Raw genomic sequence first — 24,205 nt, 5'->3', positions numbered from 1 at the left:
ACTGAGAAGGTTGACTTCCACCAACTATAACAATCTTACTTTGTGCCAGGTATGACTCCAACCACCAGTGATTTTTTTCCATAATTCCCATTGGTACTAGTACTGTTGGTGCTTCTTGATGCTACACTCACTCAAATACGGCTCTGATTTTAAGGGCAGTCACCTTTACTTCCCATGTCTGAAGCAAGTCTTTAAAATGGTAAGGAGCTATGTGGGCCTCGCAGAAGATAAACTGAACTCAGTGAGCAGGTTATTGTTGAATAAGTATCACTTGATGATACTGTACACAAGCCCTTTCTTTTGCTGTTGATTTAAAGTTAACAGGTTGGGTGTTAATTGGTTGGGTTGGAGTTGTCCTGCTTTTTTTTTGTGCATAGGAAGTGCCTGGACAATATTCTACATTGCTGAATAAATGCCAGCGTTGTAACTTCACTGGAATTGCTTGGCTGGAGGCGCAGTTAGTTCTGCAGTACAATTTTCAGTACTATTGCCAGAATATTGTCAGATAACTTCACCTTCCAAGTAGCCAGTGCCTTCAGCTGTTTCTTGATATCACATGGAGAGAATCGAATTGGCTAAAAGCTGACGTGTAATGTTGAGGACCTCCATAGGAAGCAGAGATGGATTATCGACTCATGCTTTTTGTACTGATGTGCTGGGCTCCCCCACCATTGAGATTTGGGATATTTATGGAGCCTTCCCCTTCTGTTATTGTCACTGTACACCACCATTCATAACTATTTATAGCATGACTACTGACCCTTAGATTTGATCAACTGATTTCAGAATTGCTTAGCACTGTCTATCACGTGCTTCCTTTGCTGCTTGCCATGCAAATATGCCTCTATTGCAGCTTCAGTTGGTTGAAAACTCATTTTTTGGTCTGCCTTCCTTCATGGATGATCCTCTGGCTTACAACCCTGCTGGCAGACAGCACCCCATAATACCCTGTGTCGAGTTGCCCAGTGTGTTCAAAGCCTATCTAATTCAGCACAGTTGTACTGCCACATAACACAAAGTTAGGAAGATGCTATATCCTTACAGGCAAATGTAATAGAACAGGACCACACTGTGACATGACAACAGCTCAAGAGATAAGCCACCACCGGATTTCCTGCATTTTCCTGATGGAATCGGGTCCAAAAACCAATGACTACATTTTGCAGATATCTGAGTGAGATGCAAGTGTTTTGAGCTAAGCGCCTGACAGAACCAACTCTTGAGAAATTCTCAACCAAAACAGAAAAGGGTCATCTCCTCAGATTTTGCCAGCTATCACATGTCCTAGTTCTTTCCCAAACATTAGTAGCTGCAAAGATAATAATGAATTCATGTTTAATCAGATGTTAACAAGCAAACAAGGACACCAAGCAGCATCTCTGCATCAGAATATCTTTCCTTAAGTTATTTTGCATTGTTTTCTGTTCTACTTTGTGAGTAACCATTTGCAAATTAACAGTATATATTCTAACACAATTCTGTCTTGTGATTCAATTGCACATTGAGAGGGCCTTGGGGCAAAGTGTGTAGCAGCCCTGCCTCTGAGCAAGAAGATCCAGGTTCAAGTTCCACACCAAGAACTATTCATCTCAGACAGGGCATTCATGTCGTAGTTCAGACAGGCAGATGATCCACATATTCATACTTCCAACATTTCCCCATTTTCCACAGCAGAGGAAAAGAAACTATTTCTGAATGAGACATCATAGAAAGAGCAAGTTTAATAAAAGATACAGCAAGAGACAGGACTAGAGGTTTACATATACAAAACTTGCAAGACAAGACAGCTGTCTGACAAAGAAACTTTTCAGATACATGTAAAGAAACAAGATAAAGGAACACAAGAACACATAACTGAATTAGCTTTTCGTTGAGTTTTGAGTTCAATTCAGACCAGCATTCTTTGGGAAGGACATCAAGGTCTTGGAGAGAATGGAGAGGAGATGAACCACAATTTAATCAGTGAGGATTGACCTCATATGTATGCACTGAGAAAATGATGCTGGTCATTTTTATAGCACAGAAAGGCATGATGAGAATTAACAGATGTTCAAAATTATGAGGGCTTTTAGTATTTAGAGTACTTAGTTCCTACTGCCAGGAGTAAACAAAGAAGAGAGTTTTAAGATAACTTCCAAAAATGCCATAAGGCAGATGAGATGACTTTTGTTTTACACTGTGAATTATGATGCAGTGGAAAGCACTGCACATGGAAAACAGATTTAATAGTAAAACATAACAGTGAAGTGGATATCCACTTAAAAAGTAAGCAAGGCCACAAGAAAAGACCAGAGAACTGGGGTTGAATGGCACAATAATCTGATTGGCTTCCTTCCATTATGGCTCCATGACAAAAGGAAAAATACAGTGTGAATATTTTACAGCTTAAATTTATGATGAAATCCTTGACCATTTAATAAACTCCAGGCCTTATGTAAAGGTTACTGTGGACCTGTAACACACTGCACTCATCCGATTCAGAGGGAAGGTGATTTATCTAATTTTAAGTGTGTTCTCTTAATTACAACTTCTTGGCTTCCTCAGAGGCCAATGACAGCTGGGAACTGAACATGTTTCAAGCTGAGTTAGATAAGAGTTTTGTTCAGCAAATGAGTCAAGGGGTTATGGTAGACAGGCAGGATAATGGAGTTAACACCACCATTAAATCAGCCATGAATCTATTGAATCACACAGATATTCTGATGGGCTAAGGGCCTACTCTCACTCCTTTTTCTGATGATCTTATGAAATGGAGAATGTGATTGCAATCTCTGCATTTGCTTGGATGAGTGCAGCTCTGACAATACCAACATGAAGAGGCTCAACGCCATTGAGAAAAGAGCAGTCCTGTTGATTGACATCCCAGCAACCAGCTTAAACATTCATTTCCTTCACCACTAGCATATTGTGGCTGCAGTGCATACCATCTACAAGATGCACTGTAGCAACTCACTGAGCTTCCTTTGATAGCATGTTCCAAACTTGTTATCTCTCCCACCTAAATGAACAAAGGCAAAACATCACTAATTGTCATGTCATACCTGCAAGTTTTTTTTTAATTGCAAGAGCTGAAGTCCAGGGATGAGGTGAAATTGATTGCCCTTTGATACAAAGGCCACATTTGATTCAGTGCTACTGGAAGGAAGCCTTGCAAAACTAGAGTCAATGGGAATCAGGGGAAAGTTTCCATTAGTTAGAGTCATGCCTGACATGGAGAAAGATAGTTGCGGTTGTAGGAAGTTGGTCATCTCTGCAGGAACATCTCAAGGTCACGCCTTAGATACATCGATCTCCAGGTGCTTCATCAATAACCTTACCTCCATCATAAGGTCAGGAGTAGGAATGTTGAATAGTGATGATTACACAATGTTCTGCAGCATTCACAGTCACTGAAATAATAAAACAGTTCATGTGCAGATGCAACAAGATCTGAGCAACTTTGAAACTGGGTGCTAGTCAACTGGATGGAGCAATCCACAATGGTGTTAAGCTTCTGAATGGTGGTGTTGTTGGAGCTGCACTCATTTAGGCAAATGGAGAGCTTGGAATCATAATCCTCATGTCATCAAGTTACACGCAAACCATGAGTTAGGCAATTGCAGCATGATAAAGAGAAAATCTAACCAAAAAATTGTAAGAACTGTGTATGCTGGAAATCTGAAACAAAAACAGAAGTTGCTGGAACATCTCAGCAGTACTGTTGTGGACAGCATTCAGAGTTAACTTTTCCGATCCAGTGACCCTTCTTCAGAATGGACCCAAAACGTTAACTCAGATTTCTCTCCAAAGATGCTGCCAAAGCTGCTGAAACGCTCCAGCAATTTCTGTTTTTGTTTCGGAAAATATAAGCATTACCTTCAATGGAATTACCATCAGTAAATTGCCCATTATCAACATACGATGGATTATCAATGACGAGGAACAGGAGGAACCATTTAAATCTAATGGCTACAAGAACAGCTCAGAGGCTGGGGCTTTAGCAGCAAGTAACTCCCTCCTGACATGCCAAAGCCTGGCAACCGCAGGAGTGTGCTGGGATGCTCACCACTTTGGCTTAAATGACAATACTCGAAAAAAATCAACATCTTCCAGGACAAAAATGCTGCTTGCTTAGCAGCACACCTACCACTATAAATAGTGACTCCCACCACCACTGACGCAGGGTGTACCACCAAGGTGCACTGCAGTAATTCACATTGGCGCAACATCCAATTTTGTAGCCTCCAGCACCTTGAACGAAAAGGGCATGGGGACACCTTCATCTGCAAGATACCCTCCAAGTCATACATCATCCTGGACTGGAAATATATTGTCATGCCTATACCACTGATAACTCAAAACCTTGGAACTCACTTTCTAAAGCACTAGGGGTGTATTTGCATCACATGGACTACAATAATTCAAGAAGACAGCTTATCACATGTTCTCCAAGGTAATTAGGGATGGATAATAAATATTTGTCTCGCCAGTGACATGTTGGACAAGCTGGGCATGTATCCAGTGGGCTCTAAATGAGTAAGAGATAGCCTGATGGATATATGTAAAACCTGAAGGGTGGATGTAGAAAGGATATTAATTCTTGGGAGAGGGCCCTGAACTTGCGGTCTTTGTTTAAATAAAAGGGGTCATGCACTTTCAACACAGATGAGGAGTTCTTTTCTCTCTCAGAGGATCATATGTCTTTGAAGCTCTCTTCCTCACAAGGAGTCGAAGCAGGATCTTTGAACATTTTAAAGCCAGACATTGGTGAGAATTGGAGGCAACCTTAAATCTGAGTTAACTTAGTGTTCTGTGTTTGATTAACTCCTGCGTAGCATCAGACCTCATCCAACTGTGTCACATTTGTATCTTGCCTTCTTAATGGAACAAAATCCCTATATGAAAACAGAGGAAAGGTCACAAGAACCATTGTGGTCTTGACTCGTGCCAAAGATTTATCAAGTGTTACACTACTCTGTTACCAATTCAATGTATCAAAACTAAGAAGGTTCTGATCTTTGAACGAATGAAAATTAACCTTCGAATGGAAGTAGGCATCAGAATCACAGTCATCTGATATGATGAGTAGCTGTCCCATGGCCATTGATCAAGAGAGGTTAGGCAGGTGATTAGCACTGGCTGGATGACCAGCCTCCAAAATAAGCAGGGACAGGAGGGCAGGAACGTGCAAGAAGATCCAGGAAGATCAGCTACACCATCTCCTTGAGTGAAGACCAGAAGGCCCCCAGAACCACCGCCTCCCCCACCCCCAATATCTGCCTGCAGGATGGCCAAAGACTGCTGATAGCAAGATACCAAAGACTACCAGCAGCCACCACAAAAAGATGTAGGATCATTGGAATGTGGGAGTGTGCTGCCTCTGCTTCTCCATTCTAGAGAACAGCTCTGGGATCAGTAAAGTTTTCTCATCTCTTTCCAGTGGTTCTGCTGCCTTTCTTGATTTAAACAACTGATGTACCATATTTAAACTGCTGCTTCTCAGAAAATTGCTATAAATCATCAACTGCCTATATTAGGTGACAGTGATCAAGGACCCCCTTAAATCAACAGTGTGAATAAATTCTTGATAAACAAGGAAAAGCAGGTTGTTGGGGCTAAGTGGAAAGTTGAGGTTACAATCAGATCAGTCATGATCTTTTTAAATACCATCAGACTTGACGGATCGAACAGCCTACTCTTGCTCCTAACGCATATTTACATTTATACGTGTGCATATCCTGAGAACAACAACATTTATAAAAAGTCTTTCATTTCTAAAAACAATTAAGGAAATCAGAATCCGTCTGCATTTTGAAAAGAACAATCTATTTTGTTATTTTAGAACAAAATGAGAATGGCCACTGATCTTCAACTGAGGTTATCTATAACCATCAAATGGCTGACCAAAGTGTGCTTCAGCTATGAATAGTTTCTGGCATGTTTCAATCACTTTGTCACTCCTCATATAACCTACTTTTAATAACCATGGAAAACTCAATTCCTTTTAAGATTATTTCATATCTGTGCCTTTTGTTTTTATTATTGCCTTGACACAATGCTCTCCTCTGTAACAAGATTGCTCCTTTGCTTCTAAAATTATATTGCAGCAGATGTCACTTACTGTAGCTCCCCACAGAGTGATGTGAGCAGTCTGACAGAAATAGCCCTCCGCTCCAGTGACACTTAATGACAGGTGCCTTTTTTAACTATAAAGCTTGCAGACACTCCCAATATAACATGTTTTCCTTTACATGACCATCAATGTATCAAAGCACACCCTTTGAATGAATCATCTCCTAATACGGTGTGAACTTTCCAATTTGTAATCACTTAGGTTCTGCATTTGTATTTCTAAGAAATAATATTCATATGTGCAGAAATACCAGAATTTCAATAAACTGCTGTATACTATCTTGATTCACCAGTTTATTTCTATTAAGATCAAAAGCAAATGAACTGAAAGCACTGACATTTCAAATTATTAGTTTTCAACAGGAGCAGAAAACCATGAACTGCTTCCTTGATGCACATCACCGCATCAACACATTTGTATTGAAAAGAATAAGCCTACTTTTAGAGAGATCTAAAGGCATCAGAAGTTAATCTTTTTAACATGTCAGACTGAAGAATTGTAAAAATTAATTGCATCTAATATAATCCTTACATGAGAATACAAATACAATGATCTCACAACAACTATCTAATCACCCTGAATCAACCCTGAATAAGATAAACTTACACTTTGATTACTTTCAAATAAAATGCATATTTATGTACTAGATGCCAAGAGAAATGCTTCAATACTTCAAGGACATTTTTTAGATTTTCATGAAAGTAATATAACTGCCATTATGTATCAAACTATTAGGAAATGAATTGCTGTCAACATCAAACTCATAACTACTGTTACAAACCATGGTCAAAACAAAGTACAGAATTTGGACTACTGCCTATTTAAACAGACCTTTCAAGAAATGATGATATATTTATTATTTGTGAACCATATGGAAGATTGCTTCTGACCTCATGAAGAGAGTTAAGAAACAAGTAAGGATTTCATCAGTTAATCTGTTAAAGGTTCCCAGTACTTGTGGGATAAAAATCAAAAGATCAACAATTTCTTACCTGTCACATCGAGATCCTGCATATCCAGGAGCACACTGGTCACATATTATCTCTCCCCTAGAATCCAGGCGACAAGTCGGACTAAAACTATGTTGTTCATGTTCGGCAGCCACAAAAAGGTAAAAAATAAAAAAATGTATTAGCTGCATAACCAACAGCTCAACTTTCCTGAAATCATCCCTGTGTAATAGACTTGGGCTACTTTCTCCTTCTGGCACCAAAGATAGAACTGGGATCTCATAACAGCTAACAGTTTCTAGAATGACTATTGGATATTCCGGCTGACACTGAGTATAGAAAAAGGATGGCAGCATCTCAATGGCATTTCAGCCTGAAAGTTTCTGTAGTGTATAAAAAGATGGAATGTCCAGCTGCTTGTGTGCATCTCCAGAGTCTTGGAAAAATACTGAATCCAACTGTAATCACAAAGTTGTAGCACAATCAACTGATAGGGTTATTTATTTGCCAAAAAAGTATTGATCAGGCCTGTTAAAAACTTATGAGAAATGTCCTGTGCAACTGAAATTGTAGGAGAGTGATAATTTCTGTGTGCTGTTCTTTAATTATAAAGCCATTTGCCTCTACTCTCTTGTAGCAGTTCACAGAAGACAGATCATCTTCTGTGCATTCCAAAAGGTCTGTAGGGAAGTCAAGATTCACAGTGAGTTAGACTATATACTAAATTGAATTTATTATCTTGTTACCTTGGTATAAATGAAACCTGCAGGATCCCGATTTCCTGTAACAAATCTATCAAATTTTCAGTTTCATTGATTCCATTCACACAGACTAAAAGTTTTTGCCAGTTTCTTTTAAGCAGTAGAGGTGTTTATACCATATATTGTTTAATAATAAAAGGCAGCGGTTTACTCTTTATTTCTAACTTTATTCAATCACAGTTCAAAAATGTTACTGGTGCATTGAGAATCCAATTTGTTTGGCCGAGTGGCCTAATATCTCCAAATTCCAATGTTCATTTGTCAGTAATCTGGATGAGTATCCTTTAAAAGGTTCCTTTGAAGTTGTTATTGAATAGAGTTCACTGTTGTACATTTTCAGGTGAAAAATAAGGAGATGTTGAAAGTAAAACCACGAGTCATCACATTTTTGGACTTTGATTTTTTTAAAATTCAGTGTGCCTTACTCTCTTAACACATAAATAGTTCATTACTGTTGCGGCAGTCAGATTGAGAGTATGAATGGCAGAATGTTGAGGGTAGGAGATAATAAAATTAGGCTGCAGCAAAGTAAACATTCAACCATCCTTGGGGAATTCTAATCAACATGGAGAAGTAATTTTTAAAATCTCCATAAAATGTAGTTACCATATTTACACAGTAGGGAGCAACGTAAAACCTAGGTTATATAGTTCTCCCAATTTTGTCCCTTCTCTACTTTCAACGCGATCAGATTGGGTGCTACTTTAGCAGATTATCTCGATGGACAAAGTTTAATTTTTTTTTGTTAAGTTATTACCACTGGAGTGTTTGTATGAAAAAAATTCATTGTATTAACCTGTTGAGCTATAATGTTCAGCTAGGGAACTATGACAGAAGCAGAGCTGCTTCTCAATATGAAACTTCTATATCAAATGTGGTAGGAGAAAGAAGGGGACTTAAAAACAATGATGACAAACTATGCAGAAAAGATAAATGGAAATCCCATCATAGATAAGAGCAGGGCTTCAAAGTGGGAAGCTCTTGAATAAAACGGATTATGACTGAAACTCTAATACAAAGTAAGATACACCATTACTGGAAAATTGAATTGAAAATTGGAAATGCTGAAAGCTCAACAGGTCAGACAGCATCTGTGGAAGTGAGACATCACACTTCCAGTCAAATTGGCTCCAATAAAAACAGTACCTGAAACATTAACTTCTGTTTTTGCCTGCACAAATGCTACAAGTATGATTAATTGTTTCTAGCATTTCTTGTTTTCAATACAGATTTTCAGTATCCACTGTATTTTGTTTTTGGAAAGAAAGTGAATTTAGTTTGTTTACCAATAGCTCACTCATTTCACAACTCAGATACTGGCAATGATGTGATTTCTAATATGTATGTCGCCAGACAGAACCAGAGCTATAGGATCTTGTGCCTATCCCATAGCAGTTTAGTGGTGCAAGGGAGCCTAGTCAGAAAAGGAGGTGGACACCTGACCCAAAGACCCCAGCCAATGTCTCCTCCTCCCATGACAATATGGGGTCCCCACTTCCAATAATCATTTCTATCCGGACTGGGATGCAGCAACAATTTTATGCCTCAGATGAGTGAACTGGTAGCAGTCATCATCTTTCCATTCAGTAGATCTGTCAGACTTTCTCTGACCACCAGCTCTCAGCATATGGGATTTCTGGCTCCAAAGAACAACCAGCAGGTCAGGTGTCTGAATGAAGGAGGGTGAGGTGGCCCTTCCCATGAAATGCCAACATGAGTATTCATCAGCTTTCCAGCTACTGGTCAAAACCACCATCACCTCCACAAGATTCCATCTCTTGTATATCATTATGCAATATTACAGAAATGGATGAATTCATATCTTACTTACTTATTTGTAGAAATTAGAAATGGGCAACTGCAAGGGTGACAATCATTGGGTGTTCCTTGAGTTGGATCTCCATAAAAGCCAGGCTGACATTTATCACAAAACCTGCCAGTGGTATCATGTTGACAATTCTGGAATAAAAAATATTTCTTTCAAGAACATTATCAATGAAAGACAAATTATTTATGTTTTTAAAATTATTTTTTTAAAAAGATTTCACTTTTCTAAATATATGGGAGAGTTGCCAACGGAACAAACTGTCATCCACAACATCATTTACTGAAATTACATATTTTTTCAATGAATAATGAATAAATTCTGATACCTTAGTTTTATATGGAACTTCAATATTCTTCTCTAAAGATCTCAAGCAATTTGTTACAATTTAACCTGGAGCTTGGAGATTGCAGTGAACAATGTTACTGTACAAATGTTTAACACAGCTGCATCTATTTCTCTGTATGGTATTTTAAATGAAATATCAATCAATTTAAAATAATCACATTAATGCCTCTGGCAAGAAAGCAAAGAACGAATGCAATATGAGCATTCCCTGATTCTTAGGAAGTTATAACAGCTACCTGATATAAATAATCAGCAGATTGCAAAATACTGTTTTGAGATAGTGGTCTGGTTCTTTACCTCGCTAGTTTCCTCCTGTTGGTGGGCAATCAATACCCCTTTCTGAATCTACACAATTTCACTCAGAGGCAGCTACAAGGAAGTATGTGAGACATTTCCACGTTGCTTCTGGAAAGGCATTCAGGCCTCCACTAAAATTGCAACAAAGCTGAAATTTGAATCTCGGCAAAGCTGAGCAACTTATCCTCAGCCACATCATCACATGGGGAATGCTGACTACTCTTTGCAGGTTTTAGAACACTGTAGGAATTATTAGGCTAAAAGCACAGCAATTTTTCAAAAAGAAACATTGGCCCATCTTCAGTTATGCACCTTGAAGGTAGAACATATGAAACTTCGAAGCAGTGAAACATATATTTAACAGGTATCTTCAAAATTGCAGTGTAATTAGATGCAGTTAACATTTCTTTTCAGGTATACAAAATGTACACATGCTTTTCCATTAATTGTGTCACACTGAATCTTTTAATTTGGCGTGAGGATATACTTCACTCAATTTTGCACTAAAATGCAGATTCATAAATATTAGCAAAATCATCCACATATGTCTGAACTATGTGCAATGCTTAGCAATAAATGTTGCATTTCTAAAACAGCATTTAAATGGAATGTCCTTATTCATAAGCATTAACCCTTGGCTTAAAGATAGAACATTCCCTCAAGGGAGAATAATAAATCATGAATTTAATTATCACAATGAAGAAAGCATCACACAAAAAGCTTTTCTCATCTTTGTTAAACACAGGTAGCAATCCATGTAGCACTATTTCAATAACAAAATGATTAAAGTTACTTTAACCTCGCACCTTGTTAGACAGGATAAAACCAAACTGTCTCTGAGTTAACAAGAATTGTCAAATTCGCATACGATTAGCAGATAACAGAAGCGTTCAGAAGAAAAGAAAAAAAATGTTTTAAAGCAAGTTCACACTCATCATTATGGATCTGATGTCTGCGCATTAGAGATTAAGAATATCCCTGACAAACATTGCTTACACTGAATAACAAAATATTGCATGATTTAGCTATATATGAAAAATATTCATACTAGTTTATTTGATCAGACAAGTGATTTAAACAAATTCTATTTGGTTTGTGGGCATGAAATCAAATGTAAAATTGAATAACATCATTTAAAACATTACAGATTATGCCATGGTTTTCCTGTAATGTCAACGTATTATTTTGTCACACTATTAATCTTTAAGATTGGCAAAACAACTTTATGTGATTCCTACGATAGCACAGTGAAAATATAAGCACATCTACTGACTTTGCTAATCTCAGTCACTTTGGGCCAAAGACACTACAGCACCTTCAGTATTTTTAATTAGGGAAAGGAAGTGTGACCGAAGTTTATGTTCCTTTTTGAAACTCAACTGGAACTGTAAACATGTGAACATTGGGTGAAAATGGATTTGGATAGCATGCCAGTGCTCATGGTCCAAACATAAATCGTCCCACTATAATGAAGGCTCAAGGAGGTTCCTGGCACATACAAATGAACATATGACCAAGGGCCAAGAGTACGCCATTCAGCCCACTTTTCTGTTAGGCTTTTCTGCTATTCAATAAGATTATGGTTGATCTGATTTTGACCTCAAATATACATTATTACATCTCCCTAACAATCTTTCATCTCATATTCATCAGGAATTTATCTACTTCTGCCTTAAAATATTCTACATCCATTGCCTTTTGAGGAAGGGAATTAAAAAGACTCTGAACTCTCCAAGATTAAAAAAAATGTTTTCACCTTATAGGCATCCCCTTATTTTTAAAATATGGTCCATGGTTCTAGGTCCTCCCACAAGGGAAAGCATCTTTCCAAGTCCACCTAGTCCAGTCCCCTCAGGATCTTATATGTTTCAAGGCAATCCCCACCGACTCTTCTAAGCTTCAGAGGTTACAGGACAACTTTTCTATGCTAACTGTCTAGCCTTTCCTCTTAAGGCAGTGTCCAATTCCATTTGTTTTCGTTCAGTAAATCTCCTCCAAACTGCTCCCACACATTAACCTCCTTCCGTATGGACGGTGTCCACTACTGTACACAGTACTTCAGGTTTGGTCTGACCAAAACACTGTATAACTGAAGTATAACTTCCCCACTCTTGCATTGGTTCCTGTCACAAAAAACCAAGACATTCCCTGGGTGACATGTCCGTCCTGGGTCTCCTCCAGTGTCACAATGACACCACTTATAAACTGGAGGAGCAGCGCCTCATATTCCACCGTGGGAGCCGACAGCCCGACGGCCTGAACATAGAATGCACCAGTTTTAAAATCTCCCCACCCCCGGCCTCATCCCATATCCAATCCTTCCTCTCATCCTTGCCTCCTTGACCTGACACAATTTGTCCATCTTCCCTCCCACCTATCCACCTCACCCATCCCACGGACCAGTCCCCACCACCCCCTACCTGTACTCACCTATCACCATCCCATCTCCCTTCCCCAACCCCACCCTCCTCTCTCGATTTATTTCCCAGTTCCCTTCCCCTTCCCCATTGCTGAAGAAAGGTCCCAGCCCAAAATGTCAATTTTCCTGCTCCTCTGATCCTTCCTGGCCTGCTGTGTTCCTCCAGCTCCACACTGTGTTATATCTGACTCCACATCTACAGTGCCTGTTATCTCTATTCTTTTAGCTTTCTGGATTACTTGCACACTAACCAACATCCTGCAACTCATGTACTAGGATCTCTTCATCTCAGACCGCTGGAACCTGTCAGCATTTATGTCAGATAATATGCTTCCTTTTCACTCTTACTGCCAAAATGGACAATTTCACATTTTCCCAATTGTACACAATTTGCCAGATATTTGTTCACCCACTTAATCTATCTACATCCCATTGTGGGCTCATCTTTACGTCCTCTTCACAACTCACTTTCCTACCTATGTTTGTGTAATCAGCAAATTTAGCTCCACATCTCCAATCCCTTCCAAATCATTTACATAAATTGTCAAGAGTTCAGACCCTAGCACTGACTCCTGCAACCCAGCACTTGTGACATCCTGTCAGCTTCAAAGAGATCCATTTACTCCTACTCTCTGCATTCTGCTGGCCAGCCAATCCTCCATTCATGCCAATTTGTTACCACTTACACCATGAGCTTTTATTTTCCCCAATAACCTTTGATGTGGCATCTTATTAAATGCTTTTTAGAAATCTAAGTGCAATACATCCACCGGTTCCTCTTTATCCACAGCAGTGGCACTGAGTCCCTTTGTCGCTTCTGAATTTCTGAAAGTATACATGACAGTGTTTGGCTCAGGCTTCTAGCATGCCCCATCTGCAATTAAATAGAAGCACCCTGAGGTTCAGGCTCTAACATGAATAGTAAACCTTCCAATCCCAGACTCAGATGGGCAGAAACAAGGAGGAGGAGGGGTCCCAAATGTCACTTTCCCATGAAACTAAATGCTTTCCTCGCCCACCAACCTTTGGGGCCCAAACAGGCTTTGAGAGAGGGTATTAACCAGCCAAGGACTCCACAGGTTGAATGGCATCCTTCAGTATGATTACGACAAATCCACAGGGACCTGCAGGAAGGTGAGCTGCTTTGGAGCCAAAACCACTGGCAAGTCAAAGGGTCCGCACAGACTTGATGCCAATCTCCTGATACCTTCGGTAAAATTTCATTGGCAGCAGAAGGCCCTTCAGTGGTCAATGGTTTCAATGGCCTGCAAATGGTCTGACCACTCAATGCCGATCTAACCACTCAATGCAACTAGTAAATTTGCAATGCATGGGTCTGGATGACCAACGCATATGGTGCCTAATTTTTACCTTGCCCCAATCCCAAATGTACCATCTCACCCCATGATACTGTAAAAGTATTGAGCTGCAGAATCTACACCAAGAAATCACACTTTGGGAAAAGGACCTTGACTATTCATCCTTTCTATGTCCCTCATAATTTAATAAACTTCTATAAAGTCACCCTTTATTCGCTGAGCCTACAGGGAAAACAGCCTGGCCTATTCAGCCTCTCCTTATAGCGCAAATCCTGCAACCCCGCAACACCCTTGTAAATCTTTTCTGAACCCTTTTAAGTTTCACAACATCCTTCCTACAGCAGGGAGACCAGAATTTAATGCAGTATTCTAAAAATTACCTAACCAATGCCCTGTACAGCCACAACATGACCTCCCAACTCCTATACTCAATGCAGTGAATAATACAGGCAAGCATACCAAACGCCTTCTTCACTACTCTGTCAACCTGCTCCACTTTCAAGGTCAGGAGGCAGGGATTTCAAACAAGACGACTGACAAATCCATTGAACTACTGGAGTTTGTTTTAAATTCTCGTGACTATTGTGCCTACAATGTACTATACTGGACCCTTGGCAGGGAGAAAAGAACATCTGAGCACCCCTGTCCCAGTCCCATCAGGAATATCAGTGCTTAGGAAAAGACTCCAATTATACCCTTTGACTTTCTTCATCTCTCCACAGAGATCATCAGGCCACTATGTGGAGGAGGACATGGAGACATCATTGCGAATCCCAGACCAAAAAGTCTGCCCCATGGTTTGATGGTGAGCTCCTGAAGTCCTCTTCTAGGGTTTGGATTTTAGATGGAAAGTCCTCATGTCTGCATTAATGAAGAGGAGACCTCCCAGTCAGACCAAAGCAGCCTGGACAGAGATTGCAGAGATAGTGGCCAACTGTGGTCATGTCCGCCAGACATGCCTGACTTGTTGTATAAAGCTCAATGACCTTTTGTAATCTGTCTGGGTGAGCATGTAACGACTTCACAGATTAGACCTGAGGTGTAATTTGTTTCAAGTGTGCAATTGTCTAGTGTCTTAGCCAAGTGCACAAAGTAGCGTGCGCGCGCACGTGTGTGTGTGTGTGTGTGTGTGGGGGGGGCGATGGGGTGAACGCTGAAAGATTAGAAAGATTATTGCCAGTGCTACTACAACTTCTACTCTCACTTCCTTCAATATGTTTGAATGCACGTTATCCAGACCAGGTTCCTTATCAACTTTAGGTCATGACAGCTTATCCACACCACCTCCTCATCAATTTTAAACATTTCTAGTGACAGAGTTTCTCCCACCATCACCAAGATCTGGGCAGAATCTGCCTTTTGGTGAAGTCCAATGCAAATTATTCATTTAACTCTTCAACCACATCTCTTGTCTATAAGTGTAAGCATTCTTCTTGGCCCTCTGATTGGCCTAACTTCTCCTTCAACAATTGATGTGCTTGTAGAAAACTTCGGGATTTCCTTCTCCTTTTGGAAACTGACCTTCCTGCATCTGATTCAGTACGATGTGTTTTTGTTTTATTTGCAGGAAGAAAGGGTACATAATGATTCACCTGTGGCCAAGATTCAAGTTGGTCAAACTAATTTGGTAATTTTCACCCTTTCAGAGAAGTGGTAGGAAGGTTGTGTTGACTGATTTGAAATTCAAGGCTGATTTTTAATTACAAAGGGAATCCATGATTATGTGGATTGAGCAGGAAAGTGGAGTTGGGGATTATCAATTCAGCTATAGTCCCATTGAATGGTGGAAAGACTGAATGGGTCAAACGGCCTACATTGCAAGTCAAAACACTTTGACAAAATGTGTCTTTTTCAGTAATACCCAGGTTCCGTACTAACCAGTGATGATTGATTGTGATACTAATTATGAAACATTAAATACATGCACTAAACCAAAGACCTTATTTACACCAAATACTGAAAAGAAAGAACAAAGTCGGTCCACAGTTATAATTATTCGGCTGCATTCAATATTGTACTCTGAGCTGAAAGCACAGATTTTGTACTTCAACAAGGGAAATAATATTAAAATATTATTACACTGTAAAGCTGAAATTTTCCATTCAGGATTTTGTAACATGAGGCATTCACTGACTGTAACAACAAATATTATGAGAAGCAGATGGTGCAATCCATGTTACTAACAGGGTTGGGAAAGGTGTGTGCTGCTGCTGGATTTCAAAATAAAAAAAACTTCCAAATAGTACACTGGCATGGATACTCTGGATTTGCTGTAAATAAAACATTCACACATCCCAGCTGGATGACTGCATTCCATTTATTAATACTTACCAAACATTCTCCAGTAATGTCATCACAATAGTTAGAATGGCCATAACAAGTACATGGTACACAGATTCCTCCATAGAGGGTGCCATTTACTCGTCTGTATCCAGGCGCACAGGACTGTGAAAAGGAAAATATCTTTGTTATTCACTGAAGCAACATTTCCACTCATACAAAGTGGGCTCCTTGTGTTTAAACAGATCCCAAGATACGTGAAGTGTTACATGTTGAACAGTGGTATTATTAAGATATAATTAAACAATGTGAAGTTTTTCATCTTGTCCACCTTAATCTATGGTTGTAAAGTTAGAATTATACAAGATGAATCAGAGTTTTGTATGACTAAGGTGGGGAATACAAGGCTGTGCAAACACCTTTCCACAATTTGCATTTTATGAAAGCATCAACCTCTTTGGAAACTTTCTTCCCCACCAGAAATATAGTTACAATGTTTAAAAGACATTTGGATAAGTACATGAATAAGAAATGCTTGGAGCGACATGGGCCAAATGCAGGCAGGTAGAACCAGTTTAGTTTGGGAACATGGACTAGATGGACAGAAGGGTCTATTTCTGTGAGGTATGACTTTATGACTCTGTAACCATCGGTGCTGAGGTGACTAACAGTCCAATGTTGGATGCACACAACCTGTCACAAGGTAGGAGACGTGGTTCTTTTTGAGGTGGGTGCGATGTTCTGGTTTTCACATATTCCTTCTGTCATTTTCACTTGGCCTCCACCACGTTTGATGATGTCTGCCTTCATTGAAACAGCTCCCAAGGTATCAAAATTGATTCATGCTTTCCAGTTGCTCATCATGAGTCTTGATAGTTGAGGGTGATACTTGGCAGGAGAGGGCTGGTAGAGAACCTCTGTCTTCTGGATGTTAGCAAGTCTCATTCTCCCAAACACCTCCATGTTGCATCATGGTGTGGAGCTTAGCCTTTGAGCACGTACACGTGTAACAGTCGTCTGCATGCTGTAGCAGACTTAGGGTGCTCCTGGTTCAAGACTGGGGGTGACATAGTTTCAACTGCTTCCTGCACATCCTGTATAGAAGCTCCACTCCAGCAGGAAATTTCATGGAGAAGGATTGGAGTTTTGTGATGAGTAAGATGGAAAAAGACATTGAAGCGATGACACAGCCTTGCTCAATCCCAGCTTGCAATGCTTATCAATCTGTCGCGGATCAGTTGGTGAGGATTCTGGCTTGCATGTCATGGTAATGTGAAGGCGGGTGGCAGGCTGCAGAGAGTCAAATTTCAGAAGGATACTTGATAGAACAGTTAAAAGAGTTTCGGTAACCTCCTTCGATTTGAGCGCAATCCCATTAGATTGGAAGGTAGCAAATATAACTCCTTTATTTTAAGAAATGAAGGAGACAGAAAGCAGGCCAGTTAGCTTAATATGTGTAATGGGGAAAATGTTAGAAGCTATTGTTAAAGAAGTTATAGCAGGTCACTTGAATTAATTCATGATAATCAGGCTGACTCAAAATGGCTCTGAAAACCGCGAAATCATTTTTGACCAATCTGTTGGAGATTTCAACACACACTGTGGATAAAGGGGAACCGGTGGATATATTATACTTAGATTTCGTGTTGACATTTGATAAGGTGCCATATCAATGGTTATTGATGAAAATGAAAGTTCATAATGGATAGATGATTGGCTAGTTAAAAGAAAGCAAAGAGTTGATGGAAATGGGTCTTCTTTTCTGGTTGATAAGATGTAATATGTGATAGGGTTGGTTTATGGTGAGGGTCAATGTTGGGATCTCAACGGTTTAGAATTTATGTAGATGACTTAGATGAAAGGACCAAAAGTTTGGTTGCCAAATTTCGTGATAACACAAAGATAGGCTGGAAAATAAGTTGTAAAAGGAGTTTACAAAAAGATATTGATACTTTAAGTGGCTGGAGGAAGATATGGTAAGAGGAATATAATGTGATAAATGGTGAAAATGTCCATTTTCGCTGGAGGAATTAAAAAGAAGCATTTGTCTAACTGGTTGGAGATTGTCAAGCTCTGAGATGCGGAATGGCCAAGAGATGCCGGAGCTACAGAATCACACACAAATGACATTCGTAAACTGCAAGCTTCATCAAAGCTTTAAGGAAAGAAGCAGGTGGACAAATATATGAAGGCTGAAGTCCAACAGAAACTCCAACAAAAACAAGAACAGGCAATGAGCAGAAAGAGCAGATGAAATCCAGCAACTTGCTGATAGTTCTGACGTACATAGATTCTTCAGTATAGTCAAGACCATTGATGGCATAAGGCTTCTGTACAATGGCATGTGCAGTGGGGCTAGACTCCTTTTGGTGCGGCTGTCTCTGCCAATCATAAAGCGCTCCAAGCTCAAGTACACACTAAAATAAGCAAAGCTTCTTCCATATTACTGTTGATTTTTATTATTCACTCATGGGAGGTGCGCATCACTGGCTGCCTTGCATTTAAACATCCCTGAACATTTATTGCCCATTCCTAGCTACACTTGAGGTGGTGCTGATGAGCTGCCTTCTTGAACAGTCCACATGCTGTACGATGGCCCATGGAGCTTTTAGGAAGGGAATTTCAGGATTTTGATCCGATGACACTGAAGGAAAGGTGATATATTTCCAAACAAAGTACGTGAAAGGCTTGGAGGGGGATTTGCAGATGGTAGTGTTCCCATGTTTCTGCTGTCCTTGTCTTTCCAGATGGAAGTGGCTGTGTGTTTGAAAGGTGCTATCTGAGGATTTTTGGTGAATTTCTGCAGTGGGTGTTGCAGATAGTGAACACTGCTGCTACTGAATGTCAGCAGTGGAGGGAGTGGATACTTGTGAATGTGGTGCCATTTGAGCAGGCTGTTTTGTCCTGGATGGTGTCAAGCTTCTTGAATGTTGTTGGAGCTGCACTCATTCAGACAAGCAGGGAATATGCCATCACACTCGTCATTTGTGAAGGTGGTCGACAGGCTTTGGGTACTCTTGAGGAAAGTTACTTGCTGCACGATTCCTAGCCTCCAACCTTCTCCTGTAGCCACTGTTAATGTGTTTATCTGGCAGGTTAAGTTAAATTTCTGGACAATGGTAACACTAGGATGTTGATAGTGGGGAGTTTAATGATGGTTACATCATTTGAATGTCAAGAGGTGGTGCTTAGATTGCTTCTTGTTGGAGATGGTCATTACCTGGTATTTGTGTGATGTGAACATTATTTCCCACTTGTCAGTCCAAGCCTTGATATTGTCCAAATCCTGCTGCATGTGAATATGAAATGCTTCAGCATCCGAGGAGTCCTGAATGATGCTAAACACTGTGCAATTATTGGTGAACATCTTTATTTCTGACCTTGATAGAGGGAAGGTCATTGATGAACCAGTTGAAGATGGTTAGACCTAGGATACCGTCCTGAGGAACTCCTGCAGAGCTGAGTTGACTGACCTCCAACACTCACAACAATCTTCCTTGATGTCAATGGCTGGGATATGATGATCAGTATAAAAAAAAGTGAAATGATTTTCCTGATGAGCTCATTACAACTACCTCAACTCCATTATTAAAATATGTGAAACTTTTAAGAGTATATAAATTTGATTGTAACTCTGCAAAGACAATGTCTGATGATTCAAACTGACTGTAAATTTAAACAGTACTGCTGCTCTCACCGAGCACTTTTCAAAGGGAAAAATACATTTTTCCATGTCTGGTAACACTGTTAATTGCTACAACAGTAATAACAAAATACTACAGGCAAATGCAGATTATTCATACAAAAAAACAGTCATGGCTAGTCTTGCTTTTAAAGTTAGCAAATAAGAGCATTGGAAGTCCTGTTAATTTGTCTTTCTTTTCTCAAGGGAACAAGATATAGCCAAAAGGTTGGAATAAAAGAAGGGTAACTGTATTAATATGAGAGCTGAATTAGGTAAGTTTGTCTGCGAAAGTTAGAGGTCATTGTAAACCATTAATTTTATTTGTTTACTCATCCAGCAATTAACTATACCATGTCAGGACATTTACTGGAGCCATAGTAACTGGCAGTAGATAAATTAAAACACACAGTGTTAATATCATGGAGGTGAAATGATTCTATGTCAAAGCTAATAGAATTTAACTTAGAGTGGAATGATTGCCAAACATGCCTGTTTTTGGTGTAATGAGATGAAGATGATATGGTGCCCTGAGTCTCATCTGAACACCTTTTCAAAAGGCTGATATACTGGAGAAAATCTTTAGGTCATCATGAACCAGCAGCCAGCAATAACGAAAGTCCCATTCCTTTTCTACCGTTCAGTTAGTTTATGGCTAATCTATACCTCTGTCCCAGTTATCTGCTTTTTATCAGTTATCTATACTTCTTGATTGCTTTACGTACTAATCTCTCCATCCATATTTAATTTTCTCAGCATCCACAATATTTTTGAGGAACAGTTCAGAATCCTCTCTGAAGGAAAACTGAATGTAAGATTGTCCCACTTTATTCTGAACTCCCATAACAGCAGCATTGTTTTTTTCATCCACTTTATCAAATTTTTCCATCAAATTAAAGATCACTAATAAATTTTTCCTCCACCCCTCTGAAATTTCAGGCTCTGAAAATCAAGTTTGTACAATCAGTCTGCATAATTTAATTCTTTAAGTCCTGGCATCCCTCCTGAGATGCTGCTTGGCCTGCTGTGTTCATCCAGCCTCACATTTTATTATCTTGGAATTCTCCAGCATCTGCAGTTCCCATTACCTCTGGTGAATATGTGTGTGCTGCATCTCCACTGAGGCCACTTTAACCCTCCTGAAATGCAGTACTTAATACTGAATGTAATACGCATGTTAAACCCTGATTAAGACTTTGCTCAACTGAAACACCAGTTCCCCAAAAACTCAACAGCTAAAAAAGAAACAGTAAATGTTGGAAATACTCAGTGGATGTGGCTGCATCTGTGGGGAGAGATGACTGATGTGAAGCTCTTGCAGTTTCACTGCACAGATCACTTCCACCATTTTCTGTTTTTGCTTGTTATTATTTTGAAGCATCAGTTCTTCCTTAGTGCTCTGGGCTCTTTGAGATGAAAGCTAACTTTGTATTGGACTCGTTGTCCCTGTTCACAATGTTCATGACCTGTCTGCCTGCAGACAGTAAAATAGCACCTAGTCTTTCACCATATTTCAAAAAGAAACATTCAATTTGTCTTCCTTGATTCCAAAGTTAATGGATCCATACTTGCTTCTCATGGAGCTTCAGTTGTCACAATTTTTGTTAACATTTTAAATTTTCTGCTGCCTTTTGAAATGTTGTTGTCCCATCTGTACAACTTATACTTGCTTCAGGAACATAGCAAATGATACTGAAATGTTGATAACTATAATGGACAATACTTATGAAAGGTAAGGTAGAAACATATCATGCAAATAGGGCAGAAACTGTGAAAAATGAAGCCAAATTTGGAGATTTAGCGTTCAAAATAATAGAGCAAGAGAAAAAACAAAAACATGAGTTTTTGTAACATTCACCACAATATAAGTATTAGATGACATTGCAGTATAAGGCATTACAGGGCAAGTTGATCACCTAGTGGCATTATCACTAGGCTATTTATCCAGAGACCCAGTTAATGTTCAGAATCCGGTTTCAAATCCTGACATGACAGATGGTGGAATCTGAATTCAATTAGCATCTCTAATCAAGTTTCTAATGAGGACCACGAAACCACTGTTGGGGAAGAACCAATCTGGTTCAAGTGTCCTGATCTAGAATGGCCTACATGGGACTCCAGACCCACAGCAATGTGGTTGATACTTAACTGAGCAATTAGGGATGAGCAATAAATGCTGGGCAAGCCTGTGATGCCCACATCCTGTGAATAATTTTTTTTAAAAAGTGTCTCGTCCCAGGAATCTGTCACATCCCATTATTCTAAATTAAGATGTTCCTGAGCTGTTTTAGATGCCTATACAGAAAAACTTGAAGACACCAATGTATTGACCACATTCCCCTTCAATAAGAAGCCTCATCACAGGTGAATTTATTCTGAGAAAAACTTAGTGTAGGAGAAATGGGGGCATCTGGCATAGTACAGTTTACAATTTACAGAAATCTTAACCATGTTATTAGATGATAGCTTGAGGCATCCCACGTCTCTTGAGCTCAGCGATTTGATTCTCATAGGACCAATCTGTAAGTGCACATTGTAGCCCAACGTAAGTCCTTCATGCAACCAAAAACTATTGTGTCAAGCAGCATTTCCAGTTTGAGAGCTGCTCTGGAGATATACAAGTCTGACAACTATTCTGCATGAGTTACTGGCTGATCTGAAACAACAGCAACTTGCACTTATATTTGTATTTGCATTTAAATTTCCTTTAATGCAGTAAAGAGGTTACAAGGCGTATCATAGGAATGTTAGCATACAGGACAGCAGCGAGCCACAAAGGAAGCATTAGGACAAATGGTTAAAGTTTGATCAAAGAGATAAAGTTTTAAGAAGAGTCATAACGGATGAGCGAGCAAGAGAAAGAGAGATAGAGAAAGTGGTAGCAGTAATGGAAAGGAATTCCAGACTTCAGAGTTTTGACTAATGGTGCAAGGGGCCAGAAATGAAGAAATGCAAAAATCTTGGAGAAATGTGGGACTGGAGGGCGTTACAAGATAGGAAAAGACCTATTGAGGCTCTATGGAGAAATTTGAAAATAGAGATGAGAATTTCAACACTGAAGTCTTGCCAGACAGCAGCTAATGTAACTCTGATGACATGGGATGATTATAATTATGATTATGAGGAACATACCACACAGAAAAACTCCATCATCCTCCAATCTTTTTCTTGCCTAAATCTATCTTTTGTAACAACTTGTTCTCTTCTCCCGTTAATACATGTCCAGTTTCAATTCAACTACATCTACACAATTTTCTTCAACCACTCCCTCTGGTAGTGAGGTCCACGTTTTCATCATTCTTTGGATGGAGAAGTTTCTTCCAAATCTTCAATAGGATTTCTTTGCGACCATCTCTTATTAATGGACTCTGGTTATTTTCTTTTTCACAATTGTAAACATTCTTCTGTATGTGCTCGACTAAATATTAAAATTAAACATTATTCTATTTAATTTTTCATAATTCAAAGACCTCCATTAGATCATCCAGTCTTTTGTTCGCATACGGAAGAAAGACCCAGGCTGTCAATCCTTTCCTCATTGTAGCCATGGTCTGATGGAGTAGAGGAATAGGCTTGAAGGGCTGAATGGTATATTCCTGTTCCTATGTTCCTGTCTTCTGGTAGTATGTGTACCTATCTTCTCTGCGTTCTTTCTAGTGCCCAACTATTTCCAGCTGCTTCATCAATGACCTTCCCACCACCATAAGGTCAGAAGTGGCAATATTTGCTGGTGATTGCACAAAGCTCAGCACACTGAGTGACTCCTCGGATACTGAAACAGTCCATGTCCAAATGCAGCATGGATAATGTCTGGATAATATCCAAGCTTGGGCTGACAAATGGCAAGTAACATTTATGTCACACGAATGTGAAGCAACAACCATCTCCAATAAGAGAGTATATAACTACCACCACATGACAGTCAATGGTGTTAACCATCCTAGGGGGTTACCATTAACCAGAAGCTGAACTGGACTAGCCATATACCTACAGTGTCTACAAGGGCAGGTCAGAGGCTAGGATTGCTACAGCAAGTAACTGACCTCCTAACTACCCATTATCTGTCCACCATCTATAAGGCTCAAGTGAGGAGTGTGATACAATACTCTCCACTTGCCTGGATTAGTGCAGCTTCAACAATACTCAAGAAAACTAACGTCATTCAGGACAAAGAATCCTACTTAATGGACACCACATCCATGAACCTCCTCT

General features: G+C 39.6%; 1 protein-coding gene across 3 annotated transcripts in view; it reads right to left on the bottom strand.

The window, feature by feature from the left end:
- lama2 (laminin, alpha 2) overlaps positions 1-24,205 on the bottom strand; it is a 372,371-nt gene that overhangs the window by 166,404 nt on the left and 181,762 nt on the right. For all 3 annotated transcript variants that reach the window (XM_059645398.1, XM_059645399.1, XM_059645400.1), the window contains exons 16-18: positions 16,363-16,476; positions 9,655-9,782; positions 7,105-7,191 (exon numbers count right to left, since the gene is read on the bottom strand). In XM_059645398.1, coding sequence (XP_059501381.1) covers positions 7,105-7,191; positions 9,655-9,782; positions 16,363-16,476 — 329 coding nt within the window. The remainder of the gene's footprint in view (positions 1-7,104; positions 7,192-9,654; positions 9,783-16,362; positions 16,477-24,205) is intronic.

Source organism: Stegostoma tigrinum, chromosome 4, assembly GCF_030684315.1.
Source record: "Stegostoma tigrinum isolate sSteTig4 chromosome 4, sSteTig4.hap1, whole genome shotgun sequence".
NCBI classification, from domain to species: domain Eukaryota; kingdom Metazoa; phylum Chordata; class Chondrichthyes; order Orectolobiformes; family Stegostomatidae; genus Stegostoma; species Stegostoma tigrinum.
The sequence above is the reverse complement of the archived record's forward strand: the minus strand, read 5'-3'. Positions and strand labels throughout refer to the sequence as shown.